The sequence below is a fragment of the Pholis gunnellus genome (assembly GCF_910591455.1).
Source record: "Pholis gunnellus genome assembly, chromosome: 3".
Lineage (NCBI taxonomy): Eukaryota > Metazoa > Chordata > Actinopteri > Perciformes > Pholidae > Pholis > Pholis gunnellus.
This window is the reverse complement of record NC_136529.1, coordinates 29,123,117-29,142,463: the sequence shown is the minus strand read 5'-3', so window position 1 is coordinate 29,142,463 and position 19,347 is coordinate 29,123,117. Positions and strand designations below refer to the sequence as shown.

The window sequence follows — 19,347 nt, the reverse complement described above, 5'->3', positions numbered from 1 at the left end:
GTCGGTTTGATGTAAAGAGGCGGGGCCTTCAAAAAAGAGCGTTTGTTTTGATATGAAGCACCGGAGGAGGTTTGTTCCACCGGTGTGTGGGCGGGAAAGAGGGGTGGCCCGCGAAGTAAAACAAGCGCACCCTTCACGGAGCTGTGGCGCACGGGCGGAGTTTATGACGTGTATCATATTTTCCCGGGAAAATTCGGTGCTGCGTGCGAATCCGTTTCCCTGCTGGCCACATCCCAAATATGTTTAAAATAATATTAGAAACGTCATTGACCAACATTTCCAAAACGCCAGAGGTTGTGCAACATGTGAATAATAATGTAGAATAAAAACTAAAATAATCAATAAATACAAGACGAAGTAAATGAATAAATAAAGAATCGTCGCTTATCTTTGTCCACATAAGGATTCATCTTCAGGGTACCATGAACGATGAACTAAATGTTGAGCCAGTCCATCCAGTGGGTGTTTAGATATGAAGAGAATCTGTTGGTGGTGTTAGAGGAAGAGTCTGGGAACCACTACAGTCATTAGGGTTCATCTTCAGGGAGCATGAATATATGTACAAACACTTCATGTCAATCTAGCCAACAGCTCCATCAATATTTAGTTCACTAGAAACCAAAAACAAAACCTGAGCTGAAGAGGAAGAAGGTAGTAGGCTTCATCCTCTGGGGACCATGAATTCAGGTAAATCTATCCAATAGTTGAGATATTTCAGTCTGTGGAAGCTTTGGTTCATGATTACATATTAATATGTTGAAATGTTGCTGCACGAATACGACATAAAGTAATAAAGTGTTTACATCAGAACGCTTCAAGCTTAATCATCATCATTTATGACTTTTAATATCTGTAACAAAAACAAACATTCATATGTTCAGTATCAAAAACAACAGAAGAAGAATCAAAGAAAACTAAACATCTTTACTGCAGAAAATAAATAAATATCACAAATGTTTTCCCTCGTTGGCGTCATCGTTCGTTTAACGATTATCTCCTGTAATTTTACAGAGTTGAGAAATGATTCCAGTGATGTAAATTATATAAATTATTATTCTGGAACAAAAGCATTCCTTCTGTGGACTTCAGAAGATAAATATCAAAATGTTTAAGGCTTATTTTAAGGGTGTGAATTAAATCCTTACAGACGTTTTGTTCGTATTAAATTCTAGTTTTCTGAGTGAGGACTTGATTCTCACACTGATCAGCATGTCGAGTCTGCAGTTTGATGGACAACATTCTCCCACAATGCAATGCAAAAAACTAAAAAAATCTAAATAAACTGCACCGTTTCTGTTACGATCACTTCCTGTTAGTGTCACATGGTAGAGTGTACTACGATGAGTACTCTGTACACGAGTAGTACTGTAGTACCGTGAGTATAACGAGGCGTTTGAGTGACGTCTGTGGTTATTGTTGAGTCGTATGAACCGTGATGAGGTCGTATCGATGACAGGAAACACTGCAAATGTGGAATTTGTTCATTAAAGATCAGACGAAGCTTTTAAAATATTTTCCCACCACAAAGGAACCAGTTTTAACTCGAAAGTAATCCGACAAACATGAAACAACACAAACTAAATGTGTGAGGAGGGCTGGATATCAGGAATCACCAAATCAGAGGAGTTCCCACATCGTTATCTTTACCTCGGTGTTTAAGGAGGAAAAGACTTCAAAATAAAAGCCCCAACAGAGCGAAGCAACGTTTTTCTTCCAGAAAAAAAAAAAGAAAAGCTGTGTGAGAGTTGGTGCTTCAAAATAAAAGCTGTCCTGGATAAACAGAGCGCCAACATAAGAAGTCAACTTCAAAATAAAAGGTCACCCTCGCAGCCGCAGGTTCAAGGTAAAAAAAAGCGAGGCTTCAAAATAAGAGCGCTCCAGAGGGGAAACAGAAACAAGACGTTTAGCTGTTGGTTTGATTTCTACATCACATCATGTAGTGTGTATACAACGTCGTACCAGATGGACTCTCTGAGGACCAGGACCCTGAGAGACTCTCTGAGGACCGGGACCCTGAGAGACTCTCTGAGGACCGGGACCCTGAGAGACTCTCTGAGGACCGGGACCCTGAGAGACTCTCTGAAGACCGGGACCCTGAGAGTAATGTTTGTGAAACCTCCAGCTGAGGAGGTGCGTTTTATTTCAGCACCAGCGTGGCCTCAGAGCCGTCCTTCCTCTTCAGATACAGGCCGTAGCTCAGGTGGTGTTCTCTCCTCAGGAAGGCGTAGAAATAATCCGACACCAGCAGAATCTGAGAAGAACAAACATGAAGATGAAGATGGAAAGAAATCACAAAATGGACCATCACTTACTAAATGAACATCATGCTGTATTGAAGAAGACTTGAAACTAGACTTCTATACAACCAGAGGAGTCGCCCCCTGGTGGACACTAGAGAGAATGCAGCTTTAACACATGAAGCGTTGGAGTCGCTCTAAAGAACCGGAGGTTTCTATCTGAGTCAGAGCCAGCAGCCGGTTAGCTTAGCTTAGCACAAAGACTGGAAACAGAGGGAAACAGCTAGCCCTCTGAAGCTGAAATAATGTTTCTCTACCACTGAACACTTATTTGCGGACTATATCTCGGCTAGGATCAGGAGCTCGTTCTCCGTCCGGGACGTCCCACCTGAGCCACGTTGAACAGCAGCGTGATGGCGTAGTAGAAGTTGGAGTTGGCGCTGCCGGCGTAGATCCAGAGGTGCCAGAGGACCGGGAACAGAGCGGAGCAGGCGAGCAGGACGCAGGACACCAAGAAGATGTTCCTCAAGACTGAGAAACCAGGAGAGAGACCTCGTTATCACATCGGTCTACGTAGCATGGGGGGTCTGAAACACTGAGTCTTTGTGCTTCACTGATAGAAGAATATGACACAGATAAGATCTAATATTTTACATTTAAGGTAAAGTAGTAATCTGGAATATTTTCCTGTGTACTGATCATCTTTAGCACAAGAAAATACATTGTGAATGAATTAAAGCTCATTTTCAGGTTGGAGCTGTTGGCAGATAAACATCAGTTCTGGATCAGAAGCAGAGAAAAGCTGCTTGTCACTAGTGATGTGCTAAACGTTAGCATGGTATGTTCTGATATTTAATACATAAACTAATATTGAATACACACTCACATCGGTGCAGGTGGCTCCACACAGGGAGGAAGGCCATGTAGAGAGAGATGTCTCCCACCGTGGGGTAAGACTTAAAGATGGAGATCACAGCCAGCTGCATGAAGATCAGGAACACCGGGTGATCCCTGAGACACACACAGGGTTAGAAGGACACACAGAGAGGACAGACAGAGAGACAGACAGGAGGACAGACAGACAGACAGAGAGACAGAGGACCTACTTGAGCTTGACAGATAGAGGGACGGTGTAGAAGAAGACGTTGATCTGGAAGACGCAGAGGAAGAAGAGGCGGAAGTGTTCAAACATCTCGGCGAAGAAGTACCAGAAGAGTCCGATGTTGGGGGTCAAGTCTGGTACTGAGAGACTGGGGGGGGGGGGGGGGGGGGACGGGACATAACTCATCAGCGCTCTCTGGTGGACAAACTGCGTAATGTTTCTACATTTCTTCCATTCATCGGTCTACAGGTCTGTGATGTGTGTTCACACAGACCTGGGCCCTGTTCCTCGTACGTGGCTAACTGAGTTAGCCGGATAATGTTCAGGATGAGATTACATAAGTGAGGCTTTTCGGTTCCTCGAAGCAAGTTTGGAAAAATCACCATAGCAACACATCCATAAGCCTGAACCTGCTCCAGAGCAGGCTTGAGCTAGATCCGCTGGATCAGCTCCACTCCCCCGGAAAAACATGTCAGCTCCCTTCCTCAGAGATCCATCGATGAGGAAGCGATATTAGTCAGATCAGCGTTTTATAGGGAGAGAGTTCTTCCAGATCGCCAAGATCCGTTATCACATCATGATGACTTCCTGTACGAGCGCTATCGATTCTGCCGACAAGGAATCATTTATTTACAGACTTCTGGAGCCGTACATTGAACACCACACGCCATCTACTGTCTCACAGACTGATGCAGCCTCGCTGTGGAGCGATGCTTCATGTTTGTAGTGTCGGTGATGTGGAGAACATCGGGAAAGCCGCTGCATGCCGTGCTGTTCATAACGTTTATTTGGCGATTAATAAACTTCTGGATGTGTTCATTACATCACCATGGCAACATGTTGTACTGATCACCATTCTGAATAATGTGTGTGTGCTCAGTGTTTACTTGCTCCCGTGTCTCTTGATGGCTGGTTGAACTACATGATGGTTGAAAGCATCATAATGATGTGACAGTATTATTAGTACACCATAGATATCATTACTGTAGAACATGATGAAGGTGGACTCATGATAAGAATAGAGAGAATTACACACAATTTATTTTACTGCTTATTATGAATAATACACACACTGATCCGCCCATACACAGATTCACACACACATATTCAAACTCCTATTCTATATGGTAAATATATACATGTATATATACACATATATATATATATACATGATACATAAGTGCATACAGTACATATATCCTCATAAGTATCTATTCATTGGTATCAGTTAGATACTCTTTGGGCTTGTTTTTATCTACTTATTCTGAAAGAGTTGAGATCATTATTTTCGCTATAGATCTCATTGGATGATGCGTTCCATTAAGCACACTTAAAGAAATATCATCTGATTGATTGAGGTGATGAGGCTCTTAAGTTAACCGATACATTTTCCCAACACTTACGCATTTAACTTGTCTGTGATATGTCACCATGCTTCTCGTCGCCCTCGCAGCGTTAGATTTCATGATTATGGTCTTGAATTCCTCGTATGTGTTCATGATCATCTCCTGCTCGTCAGCGGAGTAAAAAGAGGCTCTTTCTTTGACTTTATTTGCCGTTGTACTGTTAGAAAATCATGGTTTCGGTGATCGACGCTTCCCCCTTTTGAAGTAGGACGGACACGCGCAACGATCCTGATGACTGACGTCTGGTTCGAATTAACGAGACTGTTTGAGCGGATCAGCCTTTGAGGAACCGAGATATCCTGATGTCAATCATCCAGTTCATTTAAGCTGATAATAGGACATTTGATCGACTTAGTTCAACCACGTACGAGGAATAGGGCCCTGGATCCATGGTGGTCCAGGATCAAGATGCACCGGACAGGTGGACCCCAGGACAGAGATCAGGACTCCGGTAGACCAGAGGAGGACTCTGTGCTCACATGAGGATGCTTGGTGCTCAAACACATTGAAAGATGATTTTATAATATTAAATATGAAGATGTCGGACATTTCATCTGCTCCGATAATTGTTGTTGTTGTTGACATTCTTTATGATGCCGATTCATTATTAATGCACCACAGCAGTGTGAAACTGAGTTTAGTTCATCAGGTGTTCGTTATAAATCTCATCGTTCATCCCGTCTTACATGACAATAAACTATCTGTGAAGCCTTGAATTCTTCTAAAACTCTAATCCAACGTTAGTAATAATTAAAAATAAATGATTTCATAAAAACTATTAAATATATGGCCACTACTAATGTTATGAAGGTAATACAATATGTCAGCAGTAGACATGTATTAAATACAAGATATTATTATCACTGCACGTCTGTGATCTCCAGTTTACACGACTGGACGATATGAAAATAGATTTATTATTATTATATTATGAGGATTATAACTAGTTGTGATAACTGCACAAAGACCGGTCGTCACGGTCGTCACTCACATGAAGCCGTAGACAGACGGCAGGTAGTCCCAGGAGCCCAGCAGGAAGAAGGAGAGGCCGACGATGACGAAGAGGCTGCCCAGGTACATGAAGGAGTACTGAGCCACGAACCACCAGAAGCTCCACCGCTGCAGGTTCACAGGGATGTACTGACGCTGAGGAGGACAGGAAGAGACCGTCAGAGAGACGGGAGGACACAACAAGGACTCTTTAACCTCTACACACCTGCATGAGGTACTCTGTAACCTCTACACACCTGCATGAGGTACTCTTTATCCTCTACACACCTGCATGAGGTACTCTGTAACCTCTACACACCTGCATGAGGTACTCTTTAACCTCTACACACCTGCATGAGGTACTCTTTAACCTCTACACACCTGCATGAGGTACTCTTTAACCTCTACACACCTGCATGAGGTACTCTTTAACCTCTACACACCTGCATGAGGTACTCTTTATCCTCTACACACCTGCATGAGGTACTCTTTATCCTCTACACACCTGCATGAGGTACTCTTTAACCTCTACACACCTGCATGAGGTACTCTTTAACCTCTACACACCTGCATGAGGTACTCTTTAACCTCTACACACCTGCATGAGGTACTCTGTAACCTCTACACACCTGCATGAGGTACTCTTTAACCTCTACACACCTGCATGAGGTACTCTTTAACCTCTACACACCTGCATGAGGTACTCTTTAACCTCTACACACCTGCATGAGGTACTCTTTAACCTCTACACACCTGCATGAGGTACTCTTTAACCTCTACACACCTGCATGAGGTACTCTTTATCCTCTACACACCTGCATGAGGTACTCTTTATCCTCTACACACCTGCATGAGGTACTCTTTATCCTCTACACACCTGCATGAGGTACTCTGTAACCTCTACACACCTGCATGAGGTACTCTTTAACCTCTACACACCTGCATGAGGTACTCTTTATCCTCTACACACCTGCATGAGGTACTCTGTAACCTCTACACACCTGCATGAGGTACTCTGTAACCTCTACACACCTGCATGAGGTACTCTTTATCCTCTACACACCTGCATGAGGTACTCTTTATCCTCTACACACCTGCATGAGGTACTCTGTAACCTCTACACACCTGCATGAGGTACTCTTTAACCTCTACACACCTGCATGAGGTACTCTTTATCCTCTACACACCTGCATGAGGTACTCTGTAACCTCTACACACCTGCATGAGGTACTCTTTATCCTCTACACACCTGCATGAGGTACTCTTTATCCTCTACACACCTGCATGAGGTACTCTGTAACCTCTACACACCTGCATGAGGTACTCTTTATCCTCTACACACCTGCATGAGGTACTCTGTAACCTCTACACACCTGCATGAGGTAGAGCAGCGCTGCAGCGCTCAGAGTCAGAGGGTAGATGGACTGATAAGTGGCCAAAGACAGAAAGATGGCGCTCAGCAACACGTTTCCTGCAACACGAAGAGAGAAATACATTTAAATGAGTTCAGACACAGAGCTACGAAATAAAAGAATTAATACAATACAACTCTGTGACATCATTATTTATTGACCTTTTATGATCTAATAACCAGAATAAACTGTTAAAACTGGAATAACAACGATGGCTAACAGGACGGCCATCTTGTTTTGTTGCTGCTGAAGAGGGAACATTCTTCTGTTTTAGTTTAGTCGCTCATGTTTTTACTGTAACAAATGAGCTACAAGTGTAACAGAGTTAAACATGTACTTTATTATTTATTATTTTAGTTTGTCATTTAACGATTCTGTTGAGTATGTGAATTTTATCTTCATGAGTTATTTTTATTTCGCGTTATTTTATTTATTTATGAATGTTTCCTGTGGAAATACGTCTCACTCTTTTTGCACCTCCTAAGCTTCCGTAGTCCCGTCTTCCCCTCACGACGGTGTCTCACATTGTGAGGGTGAGTCCTGTGGAGACACGCTGTTGTACTATTCTGCTATATTCTCCTAAAATGAAACTGTTTAGGCTACACGCTGTAATAACCGCGAGAACGATCACGTTATCCAGCTGTTACGTGTCATTTTCACCGTTCAAATATAAGTTTTGTGGCCGTTTTAATTTAGCCTTTTAGGCGCCTTTTGCTTTCACGTCAGACAGACGGAGCGAGGCCACAGAGCGACGCCACAGAGAGACGGAGCGACGCCACAGAGCGACGCCACAGAGCGACGGAGCGAAGCCACAGAGAGGCGGAGCGACGCCACAGAGCGACGCCACAGAGAGACGGAGCGACGCCACAGAGCGACGCCACAGAGAGACGGAGCGACGCCACAGAGCGACGCCACAGAGCGACGCCACAGAGAGACGGAGCGACGCCACAGAGCGACGCCACAGAGCGACGCCACAGAGCGACGCCACAGAGAGACGGAGCGACGCCACAGAGCGACGCCACAGAGCGACGCCACAGAGACGGAACGGCGCCACAGAGCGACGCCACAGAGAGACGGAGCGACGCCACAGAGAGGCGGAGCGACGCCACAGAGAGACGCCACAGAGAGACGCCACAGAGAGACGGAGCGACGCCACGGAGCGACACCACAGAGAGACACCACAGAGAGACGGAGCGACGCCACAGAGCGACGCCACGGAGAGACTTAATACATGAAGTATTATCTTTGTATTTACCTGTAATGAACTGTGTGTGTGTGCATTGTGTGTGTGCATTGTGTGTGTGTGTCACTTTGTGTACTTTGAATGTGAAGATTAACGACTGTGTTTTCTGTTCAATCATTTTTTTTAAATAAAGTTTATTTCGTGGTTAAATGAACTAAAGCTGCGTCGTCATGAACATGATGCACAACGTTACCTTTGATGGTGAAGAGGATGAAGAGCGAGATGACGGCGTTGTTCAGACCGCAGGTGGACTTGGCGACGCAGGAGAGGATGGTGAACGGGTTCAACAGGTAGCTGAGAGAGAAGAAGAAATGACATGAATACTATTTTTTTATATATATATATTAGTGCTGGGCAAGTTAACGTGTTAATTAATTAACGCCAACAATTATATAATCACGCGTTCACACAATTTTCTTTTATTATTAAGCGATATTTGTAACAAGAACCGGGCAGCGAGCGGTGAACAGCTGTTTGTGGCGTCGGTCTGGACCCCCTACCCGATTGTAATCGTTGCCCAGCACTAGTTATTTATATATTTATATACTGTAGATCCGACAGTGATCTACAGATATTAAACATGTATAGTATACATTTTAAAAAGTTATTATCTTGTAAATCTAATTTTGTTTTCCTTTTTTATAATTGTATTGTCTTGTTTATATTCTAATTGAAATGTTTTGAATATCTGTTGTATAAATATACATAATGTGTGTACTCACAACATGGCCACCTTCAGGGGGATGTAGTACATCTCTTTGGGGCTCCTGATGAGCTCCAGACAGTCCAGCGGGTAGCGGTCGGCCTCCAGAGCGTATTTCTGTTTCCTGAACTGAAACATGAACATTATTTTACTTTGTGAGTTATTGGTTTTACTTCAACGAGTCGTATCACGTGAACAATGACGGAATGTCCCTTCAATATCCCATTCATTGATGTTTTTAACATATTTTCTGTGTTCTCACCACTTGTTTGTTGTAGTCCTTCACAGCCATGTAGAGACACACAGCAGTGATCACATCCGCCAGCTACAGGAGTACACACAGTACACACGGTACATTAATAAATACTTCATGTTTGATCCTGGAGGCAGAGAGATGCTGAGCTCCTCAGTCTGATTAAAGGTGATTTATCAGCTCAGAGGAGAGATGTTTAACATAAATATGATAGAAATATATAAATAGTTTCTTCCTACTCACCATGAATGTTATCTCTGCGTAGTCCACCAGGAAGTGAAAGAGGTAGATGATGAGAGGAGTCTGAGGAGGACAAGAACAACAATATGTTGTTATTTATCTGATGTGTGAACTTCCTCCTCTGAGTTTGACTTAAAGGCGACACACAGACTTCCTGCTTTCAACGGTTGTTCAACAACTTCATGTGTTCGTCTTTTATCTGAAATGTGCTTGTTTGTGCAAATTGTATCGTAAACATCTGATATTAAATCCTCTTTAGTTTCCTAAACAGATAAACTTGTATTTGCATCTTTATCTTATTTATTTCTAAAAGAAACACATTTTATAATATTTTCTGTTCAGCTCGTTTCATTTTAAATACAAAACATTTTTACTGTAAATGTACATTTTTGTGACTCTTGGCTTTTGTATTTTATCTGTGACTGTAGCCGAGCTAACCCTAGCTAACCTGAGGTAACCCGAGCTAAACCTAGCTAACCCTACTAAACCTACTAAACCTAGCTAACCCTACTAAACCTACTAAACCTAGCTAACCCTACTAAACCTACTAAACCTAGCTAACCCTACTAACCCTAGTTAAACATACTAAACCCTACTAAACCTAGCTAACCCTACTAAACCTAGCTAACCCTACTAACCCTAGCTAACCCTACTAAACCTACTAAACCCTACTAACCCTAGCTAACCCTACTAACCCTAGCTAAACCTACTAAACCTAGCTAACCCTAGCTTTTATTAACTTCTCTCTTCGGGACTGTGATTTTAGTCAAGAGATCAATATATACTGTATGTATGTGTTTATATGCGTGTGTATGTATGTATGTATGTATGTAAGTATGTATGTATATGTGTGTGTGTGTGTGTGTGTGTGTGTGTGTGTCTCACCTCATGGAAAACATCTCCAGAATATGGTGAGACTCCCAAGTCCAGCAAAGCCAAACCTTCAACAACTACAAACAAACATACATGTCAAAGATCTCCCTCTCTCTCTCCCCCCCCTCTCTTTCTCTCTCTCTCTCTCCCCCCTCTCTCCCTCCCCCCCCCTCTCTCTCTCTCTCCCCCCCTCTCTCTCTCTCTCCCCCCCTCTCTCTCCCTTCTCTCTCTCTCTCTCTCTCTCCCCCTCCCCCTTCTCTCTCTCTCTCTCTCCCCCCCTCCCCCTTCTCTCTCTCCCCCCTCTTTCTCTCTCTCTCTCTCTCTCTCTCTCCCCCCCTCTCTCCCTTCTCTCTCTCTCTCTCTCCCCCCCTCCCCCCTTCTCTCTCTCTCTCTCTCTCTCTCTCTCCCCCCCTCTCTCTCTCTCTCTCTCTCTCTCTCTCTCTCTCTCTCTCTCTCTCTCTCTCTCTCATATAAATATATATATATATATTTATGTATTCTTTAATAAAACGTTAGTGGGGTTTCTACGTGTAATCGGCTGGCTCAGTGTATTTGTAGATAAACCGGTTAACCGGTTACCGACTTCACGGAACAAACAGGGTGACACCGGAGCGGCGTTACAGCGACACGTGTCCGACAGCCCGCTTACCTCTCTTCCAGGCGGTCAGCGGAGACACCACCTCCACTCTCTCCGAGATCACGTCCGCTAGACTGGACCGGTACAGAGCGGCTCGGATCGTAACGGCTACAATCACAAGTAGAGTCAGAGGAGCCGCCATGTTGACGAGGAAGGAAGTCCGCTCCGCCCCGCGAGGTGCACCATGGGAAATGATGTTTCTGAACGGAAGTCCAAACGGAAAAAACTTTAGGATTGTCATTATTATGATTATGATTATTATTGTTGAATTATAAATAATCATAATTGATATTTATTAGTATTAGATTATTGGATAGTCTCTGGAAAGTATATTGGATTTGTGAAACTATAATATAAATCATACATCATTAACACGACTTATTAATATCTAACTCTTTGTTTACTCGCTTTACATTTGAAATACTCTCCTGTAGTCAGTAACATTAACAATAAGCCAAACACTGAAAACGTTTTACAAAGCGGAACCTTTACTCCTCCACATGTTTTCACCCGGAACTCTCCCGCTGGATCAAAACACAATCGACATAAAAGTTAGACACATTTGAGTTAAAACAAATTCATTCAAGTTAAAACGTGATTCAGTTTATTTTAAATAACTTTGGGGTTTAAATTAATGTAAAAATATAAAAAATACTGTTTAAATAAAGGTTTGAATACTGTTTAAATAATTAAACCAAGTACTAGACATCGTGATTCACACTCCAGACCAGTTGGTGGCGGTAATGCACCAGTTCATTTTTTGCTAACCGCCAAAAAAACTCAAAACAGAAGAAGAGGAAGACTTTCGTTTTCATTTCTTCTCTGAGTCGCTGTTGTGATCATCAGACCACACAAACATGGCGGGCCTGGAAGTGTTGTACAGGAGCGTGGGCGGTAAAGTGAGCTGTCCTCAGGACGCCGTGGTGTGCTTCGTTCACTGGGAGATGATAAAGAGCGGGTACCGGTGCATCGGGTCCGGAGACGAGGTACAATGAGCTAACGTCATGTAAAACAACGTAACGGTGACGTCATTAAGGCACCAGACTCCCTTTAACAAACCAGCCGTTTAACGCTGTGATTGGTTGTCAACATCGCGGTCTCTCTTCTGATTACCGGAAGCGGAACTATATTTTAAGCTAAATACTTACTGCTTTGTGGATTATTTATTCGCCGAATTGAAGACCTGCTCTTAAACTGTTGGAGTTAATAGGTGTCTTCTGTTTTTATTCAGATTATTGAACGTAACTTTACAGAAATACATTAAACCGTCTTGTTCTTCAATGGAGTTCTGTCATCGATGACATCACCGTTGTTTAGATTAGCGTTAGCTTCCTAAAGGAGCATTAATGACGTCATCTAGCTGTACTGAACTGTACTAATATTTCATCTTTGTTTGAATGAACTTCCGGGTTTGATGCAGAATCAACCAGCAGTTCATTTAAAATAGAGATTCTATGACGATCTCCTAAAAACTGTCATGTCATCTTTAGTTAGCTGCTAGCTGTTAGCTAACTGAGTTTTGTGCCTCCCTACACACCAACGAAGAAGAAGGATATTCAGATTCTGTACTACAGTAAAAGTATTAATACAACACTGTGAAAATACTCCACTAGAAGTATATCAGCTAAATGTACTTATTGATAAGTAACATGTTTTTCCTTTTCTATCAGATGTTTGTGGATTAATATTCCTGTTACATTAATGTTTATGTTTTATTGTAACTCCTTTATGTCTTGTTGGTTAGTTTATTCTACAGCACGGCTTCATATATTATATATACAGTATGTACCTCTGAGGTGTAGTACAGTATAAAGTATATGAAGTACCTCTGAGGTGTAGTACAGTATAAAGTACATGAAGTACCTCTGAGCTGTAGTACAGTATTAAGTACATGAAGTACCTCTGAGGTGTAGTACAGTATAAAGTACATGATGTACCTCTGAGCTGTAGTACAGTATAAAGTACATGAAGTTGTGTCCTCAGCCTCTCAGCAGTGACCAGAGGTCGGAGCTGCTTCCTGCTGGCTGGAGCAGAAACAAAGAGTTGTACAGTCTGAGGTATAAATCTGAAGATGGAGACTCTCAGCTGCTCAAAGCCATCGCTGTGGACTCCACTCTGATCTTCAACCTGATGGTGAGAACGTCTCATTAACCTCAATACACGAGGATACAAAGTACCACAGAGATGCATAATAATACTACAAAGAGACACAAATGTGCTCAAAGAGATCTCGATGTCTCATATAAACGGGTGTCCAGGATGTGTTTTATTTTGAAAAGCAGATGTGTAACACATGTGTATCTTGTGTGTGTGTGTGTGTGTATGAAGAACTCCAGCACTCAGCAGGTGTCAGACCTGACGGTGAACATCAGCGATCACGTGGACTCTGACCAGCTACACACATTTAACAGGTGTGTGTGTGTGTGTGTGTGTGTGTGTGTGTGTGTGTGTGTGTGTGAGAGACTAGTTACACAAAGAGCTTTTATTTTGCTGACGTTGAAGGCGATCTGTCCTCTCCAGTGTGTTTAAGGATGCGGCCGGTTTGACGGAGAAGGTGAGGACTCAGCTGCTGCCGTCCCGGGACAGACCCACGGGACAGAGGAGGAGTCAGAGGGAGGAGGAGGAGGAGCAGAGACGAAGACGAGAGGACAGCGACCCTCTACGCATCCCCAACAGACAGCCCCGTCAGGGACCGTCCCCCCACTGGTCTGTCTGAGACAACGTGTTCTAAAAACAACAGTACTCCTTCGTATACTCGTACTTTATTACATCGATACTATCTTATTTTAGAACACAGCTTTTAATCACAGAAACACATAAAAGACTTAAAACACGTCTGGATCCAGGTGTTCAGGATCACTGACTGATGAGGAGACACAGAGCTCCTCCTCTCATCAAGTATTATCCAATCAGATCTGATCTCTACTCAAAACACCAGCTGATATAAGGTACAGCAAGAACCTGAGGAGGAGGAGATGGAGATGTCTTTACCTTCATCCTCTGTGATTAATCCACGTTGTTTAAATCTTCATCAGGTCTCATCATCACCTTCAAACTCCGTTGACAGAGAAATACTCTTATTATAATAATAAAGTAATGAATAGCTCTCTGTTCTCAGGCGTGACCCCGTGGTTCCTCCGTTCGCAGCAGGAGGAGCAGATCTGGATCCTTTTGGGTGAGTTTGTCATGTGTGACTGACAGGTGACAGAAGAAGAGAAGAAACAGGAAGCTGAGATTTAAACAGGAACAGCTTCCTGTTTCAGTGACCATAGTTTCACAATAAAAGCCTCCTAGAACAAGCTTAAGTTGATCAAAGCTCTTCTTCAGACGTTAGTGTAGAGTTAGTGTTTAAACTTCTTTAAACTATTTACTGCTCAATGGAACTCATTCATGTGACACAAACACGTTTTATCTGTTATGTTATAGCAGAAGAACAGCTGACTCATAACTTTGTTGACATGAGATGGTTCCCCCCCCTCTCAGGACCCGTGGTGGCGGTGGGATGATCGTGGACCCCTTGAGGTCCGGGTATCCTCGCTCTGGGTTCGATCCCTCTAGTGGGATCCCAGACATCCTGCCCCCTGGAGCGGTTCCTCCGGGGGCTCGCTTTGACCCGTTTGGAGCCCCGGGACGATTCAGACCCGGGTGAGACACACACACACACACACACTCACACTCACACTCACCACACACATGATTCAAAGTTTAAAACGTAGACAAAACGCTGCACTTTATTGAGCCAGATGTGCATTCTGATAGTGAGCACAGTTTGAGTGTCACATGTTATGATGGGTGTGTATTGCACGGCATGTTCAGTGCTAGAGTGATGACATCACGGTCAGAGTGGAGCAGAGCAGGAAAATATTCTGTGATTTTTTTTCCAAATAAATTGCTTCAAGTTCCACAATTTTCACTCTTTATTCACCGTTTTTGGTCAAAACGTAGAACGCGTTGTGCTGGTCGCAGTCATGTGTCTGTGGAATCCAACAGACTCACACATGTGGCTCAGAGAGCCGCAGAGCGACATGAACGCCATCAGACTCCATGTTAAACCTCACCACTCATCTCTCGGTACCCGTTATGTATTTTTCTCTGGAGCTCACACGTTTAACACCACTAACATAAAAACCACATCAGCGCGTTGGGCGGAGTCTTATCTCTCTCATGATACCTGCGTGTTGTTGATTGGACTTTCTGTTTTGGTTTAAAGAACAGAGGTTTGACGGGTAGTTTGACTCTAACACACAGGTGTGTGTGTCTGTTCATGCTGCAGCAGCAGCCTCACTGTTCTAGTTTTACTGTTAAACAATAACTCAAATATCACCATGATGTGTTTCCCTTTAGGCCGGATCCGGACCACATGCCCCCCCCCGGCTATGACGACATGTTCATGTAGTACTTCCTGCTTTTCCACTCGCAACAACTTCCTGTCCTCCAGCCAATCAGAGCCAGGAGGAGGTTCTCCTCTTCACCTGGGTCAGAATAAAGAAAAGCTTTTCCTTTTATTCTCTCCTTGTTCATAACTCATAAACTGGTGTACATAACTCATGTAGAAGTACTCTTCTCTCAGTGATGAAGATGTAGAAGTACTCTTCTCTCAGTGATGAAGATGTAGAAGTACTCTTCTCTCAGTGATGAAGATGTAGAAGTACTCTTCTCTCAGTGATGAAGATGTAGAAGTACTCTTCTCTCAGTGATGAAGATGTAGAAGTACTCTTCTCTCAGTGATGAAGATGTAGAAGTACTCTTCTCTCAGTGATGAAGATGTAGAAGTACTCTTCTCTTCGTGTTACAGATACATCAGCAGGTTCCTCATCTTCACTTTCATCTGCGTCTCATAGTTAGTTGATAATGAAGGACCAGAGTTCCACGTCTGTTCTTGAACTCTTGTTCTTTTCGGTTGTTTTTGTTTGAATTGAATAAACCTGGATAAATAAAAACCTGTCGTCTGTTTCTGTGCAGAAATAAACCAGCGCTGAGAAGATGTGATCATTTAAAGACATTAAAACCAGTTTAGAGGTAAAAACAGACATAAAGCTGAGTAGTGATGAATATAAAGTGACACGTGAACAGGTTGGGCTGGAACTGTTTGTTTAAATAAAGTTTTATTGTGAACTCTTTATCCCTCTACTCTTTCTTCCGTACGCTTTTTGGCACGTATCTCCTTCCACATGTTTTAAGCTACAGAAACCGTTCAACTATCAAAATGTTCAGCTCTTTAAGGACATTGATGCTATGACTTTTCAGATTTCTACTGCTTATGCTTTTTAAATTATTAAGCTTTTTGCAATGGGATGTCTGGAGAAAATGTTCAAATCCTTCTACTTCCTCATACTTTCAGCTACAGACACCATTTCAACTTTACAATGTTGAGAAAACGCTGAGCTGCTATTGCATGTTATAATCTTTTTGATATCTTTTACAGGTTTTGAACTGTCACATTTAACTTGTATGATTGTTTCTGCCTTTATAATGGGTGTGTATTGCGCAGCTTAGAGTGCGTGATGGCACCGCTGGAGTGAAGAGCAGCTCCAGAAGTCTCTTGTCTTTGACTCCACAGGTTTCACTCTTCATGCATCATTTTTGGATGGAAGAGTAGCTAATCGTCTCGTAGACTGATGCTCAGTGGAGAGCAGGGCCGTCCTTCGATCAGAGGATCGGCGGTTCGATCCCCGGCTCCGCTAGTCCGCATGTCAATGTGTCCTTGAGCAAGACACTTAAACCCAGATTGCTCCCGTAGCTGTGCCTGCGGTGTAGAAATGTGACATATGCATAGTCTCAGAGTCAGGACCTCTTCCTCACTTCCCGCTGTAATGGCTCCTCCTCCAGATGAACCCAAAGACCCGCCGTAATTCCTAAAATGCATCTGGAAGGTTCTAGAGGAAACACCTGTGTTTCCTTTGCGGAAGTGTTTTCAGCTCACCTGAACACTCTACAGATCTTTGTGTTTTCATAAATCATATTTCCTTTAGATCATTAAACCTTCACAGTTTGTGTAGCTACTCATACGTCTCTGATCTAGCTGTATTTATTAATACAATATAATTCAACTGCTGTAATCCTCACATGATGTTTACAAGTAATTATATCAATACGAATATTCTCTTAAATTCACCACTAATTAACTGCATTTCTGTGTTTGACAAACATTTAAGCTGCACACAATAAGATACATGACTGTAACATATAAATGATGAGACACATCATATGTATACGCTTATTTAAATGCTGAGTCTGCAGCTCCTCTCTCCAGAAACAGCGCTGAGCTCAGCTAAATGACCCGCTACAGCTGCGTGAATGTGATTGGACGTCACCAGTCACGTGGCTGAGAAGGAACCAATCGTTGTGATCCCGTGTCTTCCACAGCAGAGCCGCTGTCGGGGGGGAGGGGGCAACGCTCTCGTCGCTTCTGATTGGTCGAAGAGCGGCTTGTTTTCCCGCCAACGCGATGCATTGTGGGTGGGATGGTTAGCGGAAGTCCGCCGGGTCGTGTTGTGTGTGTTTTGGTGGGGGGGGGGGAAGCTGGCGTCGTGTTTTTAAAACTGCGGAGGATTGTTTTTATTAAATTAAAGTTTTAAACTAAACTGAATCATTTTAAGGAATGCGGGGCGAAGAGTCCTCTGACTCTGAGTGCGGGAGGATGGAGGAGAGCTCGGTCCGGAGGAGTCTGGAGACGTTGTGTCAGGAGCTCAACATGGACGAGCAGACCGCGTCTGAGACCATGGAGAGCTTCACTAACATCTGGAATACCTACACTCTGGAGGTGAGTCCTGTAGTAACGTCTGAGACCATGGAGAGCTTCACTAACATCTGGAACACCTACACTCTGGAGGTGGGGGGCTATCACGTGGTGCAGAGTTTATTAGGGTGACAGCTGAGGGGAAGAAGCTGGTCCTGAGCCTGCTGGTCCTGGAACAGATTCCTATATCGCCTCCCAGAGGGGAGGAGGACAGACCGTCTATGGCCGGGTGTGAGGTGTCCCTGATGAGCGCAGGGGACGGTCTGGATGGCAGGGAGTGGACCCTCTGCACCGCTCTCCGCTCTGAGACAGAGCAGTTATCAGACCAAGCTGTGATGCAGCTTGTCAGGATGCTCTCATTGGTGCAGCAGTAGAAGTTCACCAGGATCAGAGGAGGCATGTGGATTTTCTTCAGTCTCCTCAGGAAGAAGAGACGCTGGGGTGCCTTCTTGACCAGGGTTGAGGTGTTGAGGGTCCAAGAGAGGTCCTCTGAGATGTGGACACTCAGAAACCTAAAGCTGGTGACACGCTCAGCCTCCGTTCCATTGATATGGATGGTGGTGTGTGTGCAGCCGTTGGTCTTTCTGAAGTCCACGATAAGCTCCTTGGTCCTTTTGGTGTTGAGGGCCACGCTGTTGTTGGCGCACCACGCCGCCAGGTGCCGGACGTCCTCGTTGTGGTTGATGAGGCCCACCGCCGTTATGTCGTCTGCAAACCTGATGGGTATTGGAACCATGTAGAGGTGTGCAGGCGTAGCTGAACAGGGAGGAGAGGACTCACTGTGGAGCGCAGTGTTCAGGGTGAGGGGAGAGGAGACTCAGGGGTCAGCGACCTTTACCGTCCAAAGAGACGTATTGATCTATTTCACACCAAATAAAATGCGTCTGGAGCCGCAAAAGCTATTTGATGTTCGTTTTCAGGCGTTTAAGTCTGGACGGAGATCATCTCCAACGATGCTGGAACGCCGTGAGGACGGAGGACTCAGGGAGCCGCAGCAGAGGGGCCGACCCCTGAACTAACCTCACATACTGGGCTCTGTTGGTTAGGAAGTCCAGTATCCAGCTGCACAGGGAGGTGTTGGTGCCGAGGTCACCTCGTTTGGAGGAGGTGTGGAATGCTGAACTGAACAGCTTTCTCACACAGGTGGTGGTGTTGTGCAGGTGGCTGTGTTTCACTCTCCAGATGTTTCACTGTGTTGACTGTTGAAGCAGCTTTTCTGGCTCCTGTTGATGTGCAAACGTTTCTATTCTCTGTTTATTTATTCATATTATTATTATGTGTTCATACAGGGAGAGGTGGTCCACTGGTTGGCCTGTTCTCTGTATTCAGCCTGCAGGAAGAGCTCCACTCCCACAGTGGGTAAAGGCTTGATGGAGGGAAACTGTGTCTCCCTCACCAGGATCCTCAGGACCGCCAAACTCAGGTGGGTCACATCTGGAGCTGATGTTAGACACGACACACACACAACTGGAGCTGATGTTAGAGACACACACACATCTGGAGCTGATGTTA

The 19,347-nt window shown here is 44.0% G+C and overlaps 3 protein-coding genes across 4 annotated transcripts in view; 2 read left to right on the top strand and 1 right to left on the bottom strand.

Moving 5' to 3' along the window:
• Positions 1-826: 826 nt before the first annotated feature.
• On the bottom strand, positions 827-11,247 carry pigu (phosphatidylinositol glycan anchor biosynthesis, class U). 2 transcript variants are annotated; one of them, XM_079156907.1, is made up of 12 exons: positions 11,109-11,247; positions 10,472-10,536; positions 9,590-9,649; positions 9,356-9,418; positions 9,113-9,222; positions 8,584-8,684; positions 7,109-7,206; positions 5,737-5,891; positions 3,344-3,487; positions 3,124-3,248; positions 2,626-2,768; positions 827-2,251 (listed from the first exon to the last, which is right to left on the bottom strand). In XM_079156907.1, exons 1-12 carry the CDS (start codon positions 11,236-11,238, stop codon positions 2,138-2,140), a joined length of 1,308 nt encoding a protein of 435 aa, XP_079013033.1. In that variant the 5' UTR covers positions 11,239-11,247; the 3' UTR covers positions 827-2,137. The 2 variants fall into 2 exon arrangements, with proteins under 2 accessions (XP_079013033.1, XP_079013032.1); XM_079156906.1 differs by lacking the exon at positions 10,472-10,536 and having other exon boundaries at positions 11,109-11,183.
• Positions 11,248-11,898: 651 nt separating this feature from the next.
• On the top strand, positions 11,899-16,211 carry psmf1 (proteasome inhibitor subunit 1). The gene is made up of 7 exons (XM_079185881.1): positions 11,899-12,082; positions 13,080-13,229; positions 13,425-13,507; positions 13,617-13,802; positions 14,215-14,271; positions 14,580-14,741; positions 15,441-16,211. Exons 1-7 carry the CDS (start codon positions 11,954-11,956, stop codon positions 15,490-15,492), a joined length of 819 nt encoding a protein of 272 aa, XP_079042007.1. The 5' UTR covers positions 11,899-11,953; the 3' UTR covers positions 15,493-16,211.
• Positions 16,212-17,631: 1,420 nt separating this feature from the next.
• The window catches only part of rbl1 (retinoblastoma-like 1 (p107)), a 15,410-nt gene continuing 13,694 nt past the window's right edge, over positions 17,632-19,347 (top strand). The window contains 2 exon segments of the mRNA XM_079186430.1: positions 17,632-17,859; positions 19,125-19,258. Of these exon segments, the coding sequence (XP_079042556.1) occupies positions 17,698-17,859; positions 19,125-19,258 (296 nt within the window). The 5' untranslated portion in view covers positions 17,632-17,697.

Bases quoted from the DNA above. Each gene is read 5' to 3' on its own strand.
- pigu (XM_079156907.1), bottom strand. From the start codon at position 11,238: ATGGCGGCTCCTCTGACTCTACTTGTGATTGTAGCCGTTACGATCCGA. The intron at 2,769-3,123 runs GTGAGTGTGTAT...CTGGTTTCTCAG, and splicing joins GTGGAGCCACCTGCACCGAT to TCTTGAGGAACATCTTCTTG. The intron at 2,252-2,625 runs GTGGGACGTCCC...TGTTCTTCTCAG, and splicing joins TGCTGTTCAACGTGGCTCAG to ATTCTGCTGGTGTCGGATTA.
- psmf1 (XM_079185881.1), top strand. From the start codon at position 11,954: ATGGCGGGCCTGGAAGTGTTGTACAGGAGCGTGGGCGGTAAAGTGAGC. The intron at 12,083-13,079 runs GTACAATGAGCT...TTGTGTCCTCAG, and splicing joins GCATCGGGTCCGGAGACGAG to CCTCTCAGCAGTGACCAGAG. The intron at 13,508-13,616 runs GTGTGTGTGTGT...TGTCCTCTCCAG, and splicing joins CAGCTACACACATTTAACAG to TGTGTTTAAGGATGCGGCCG.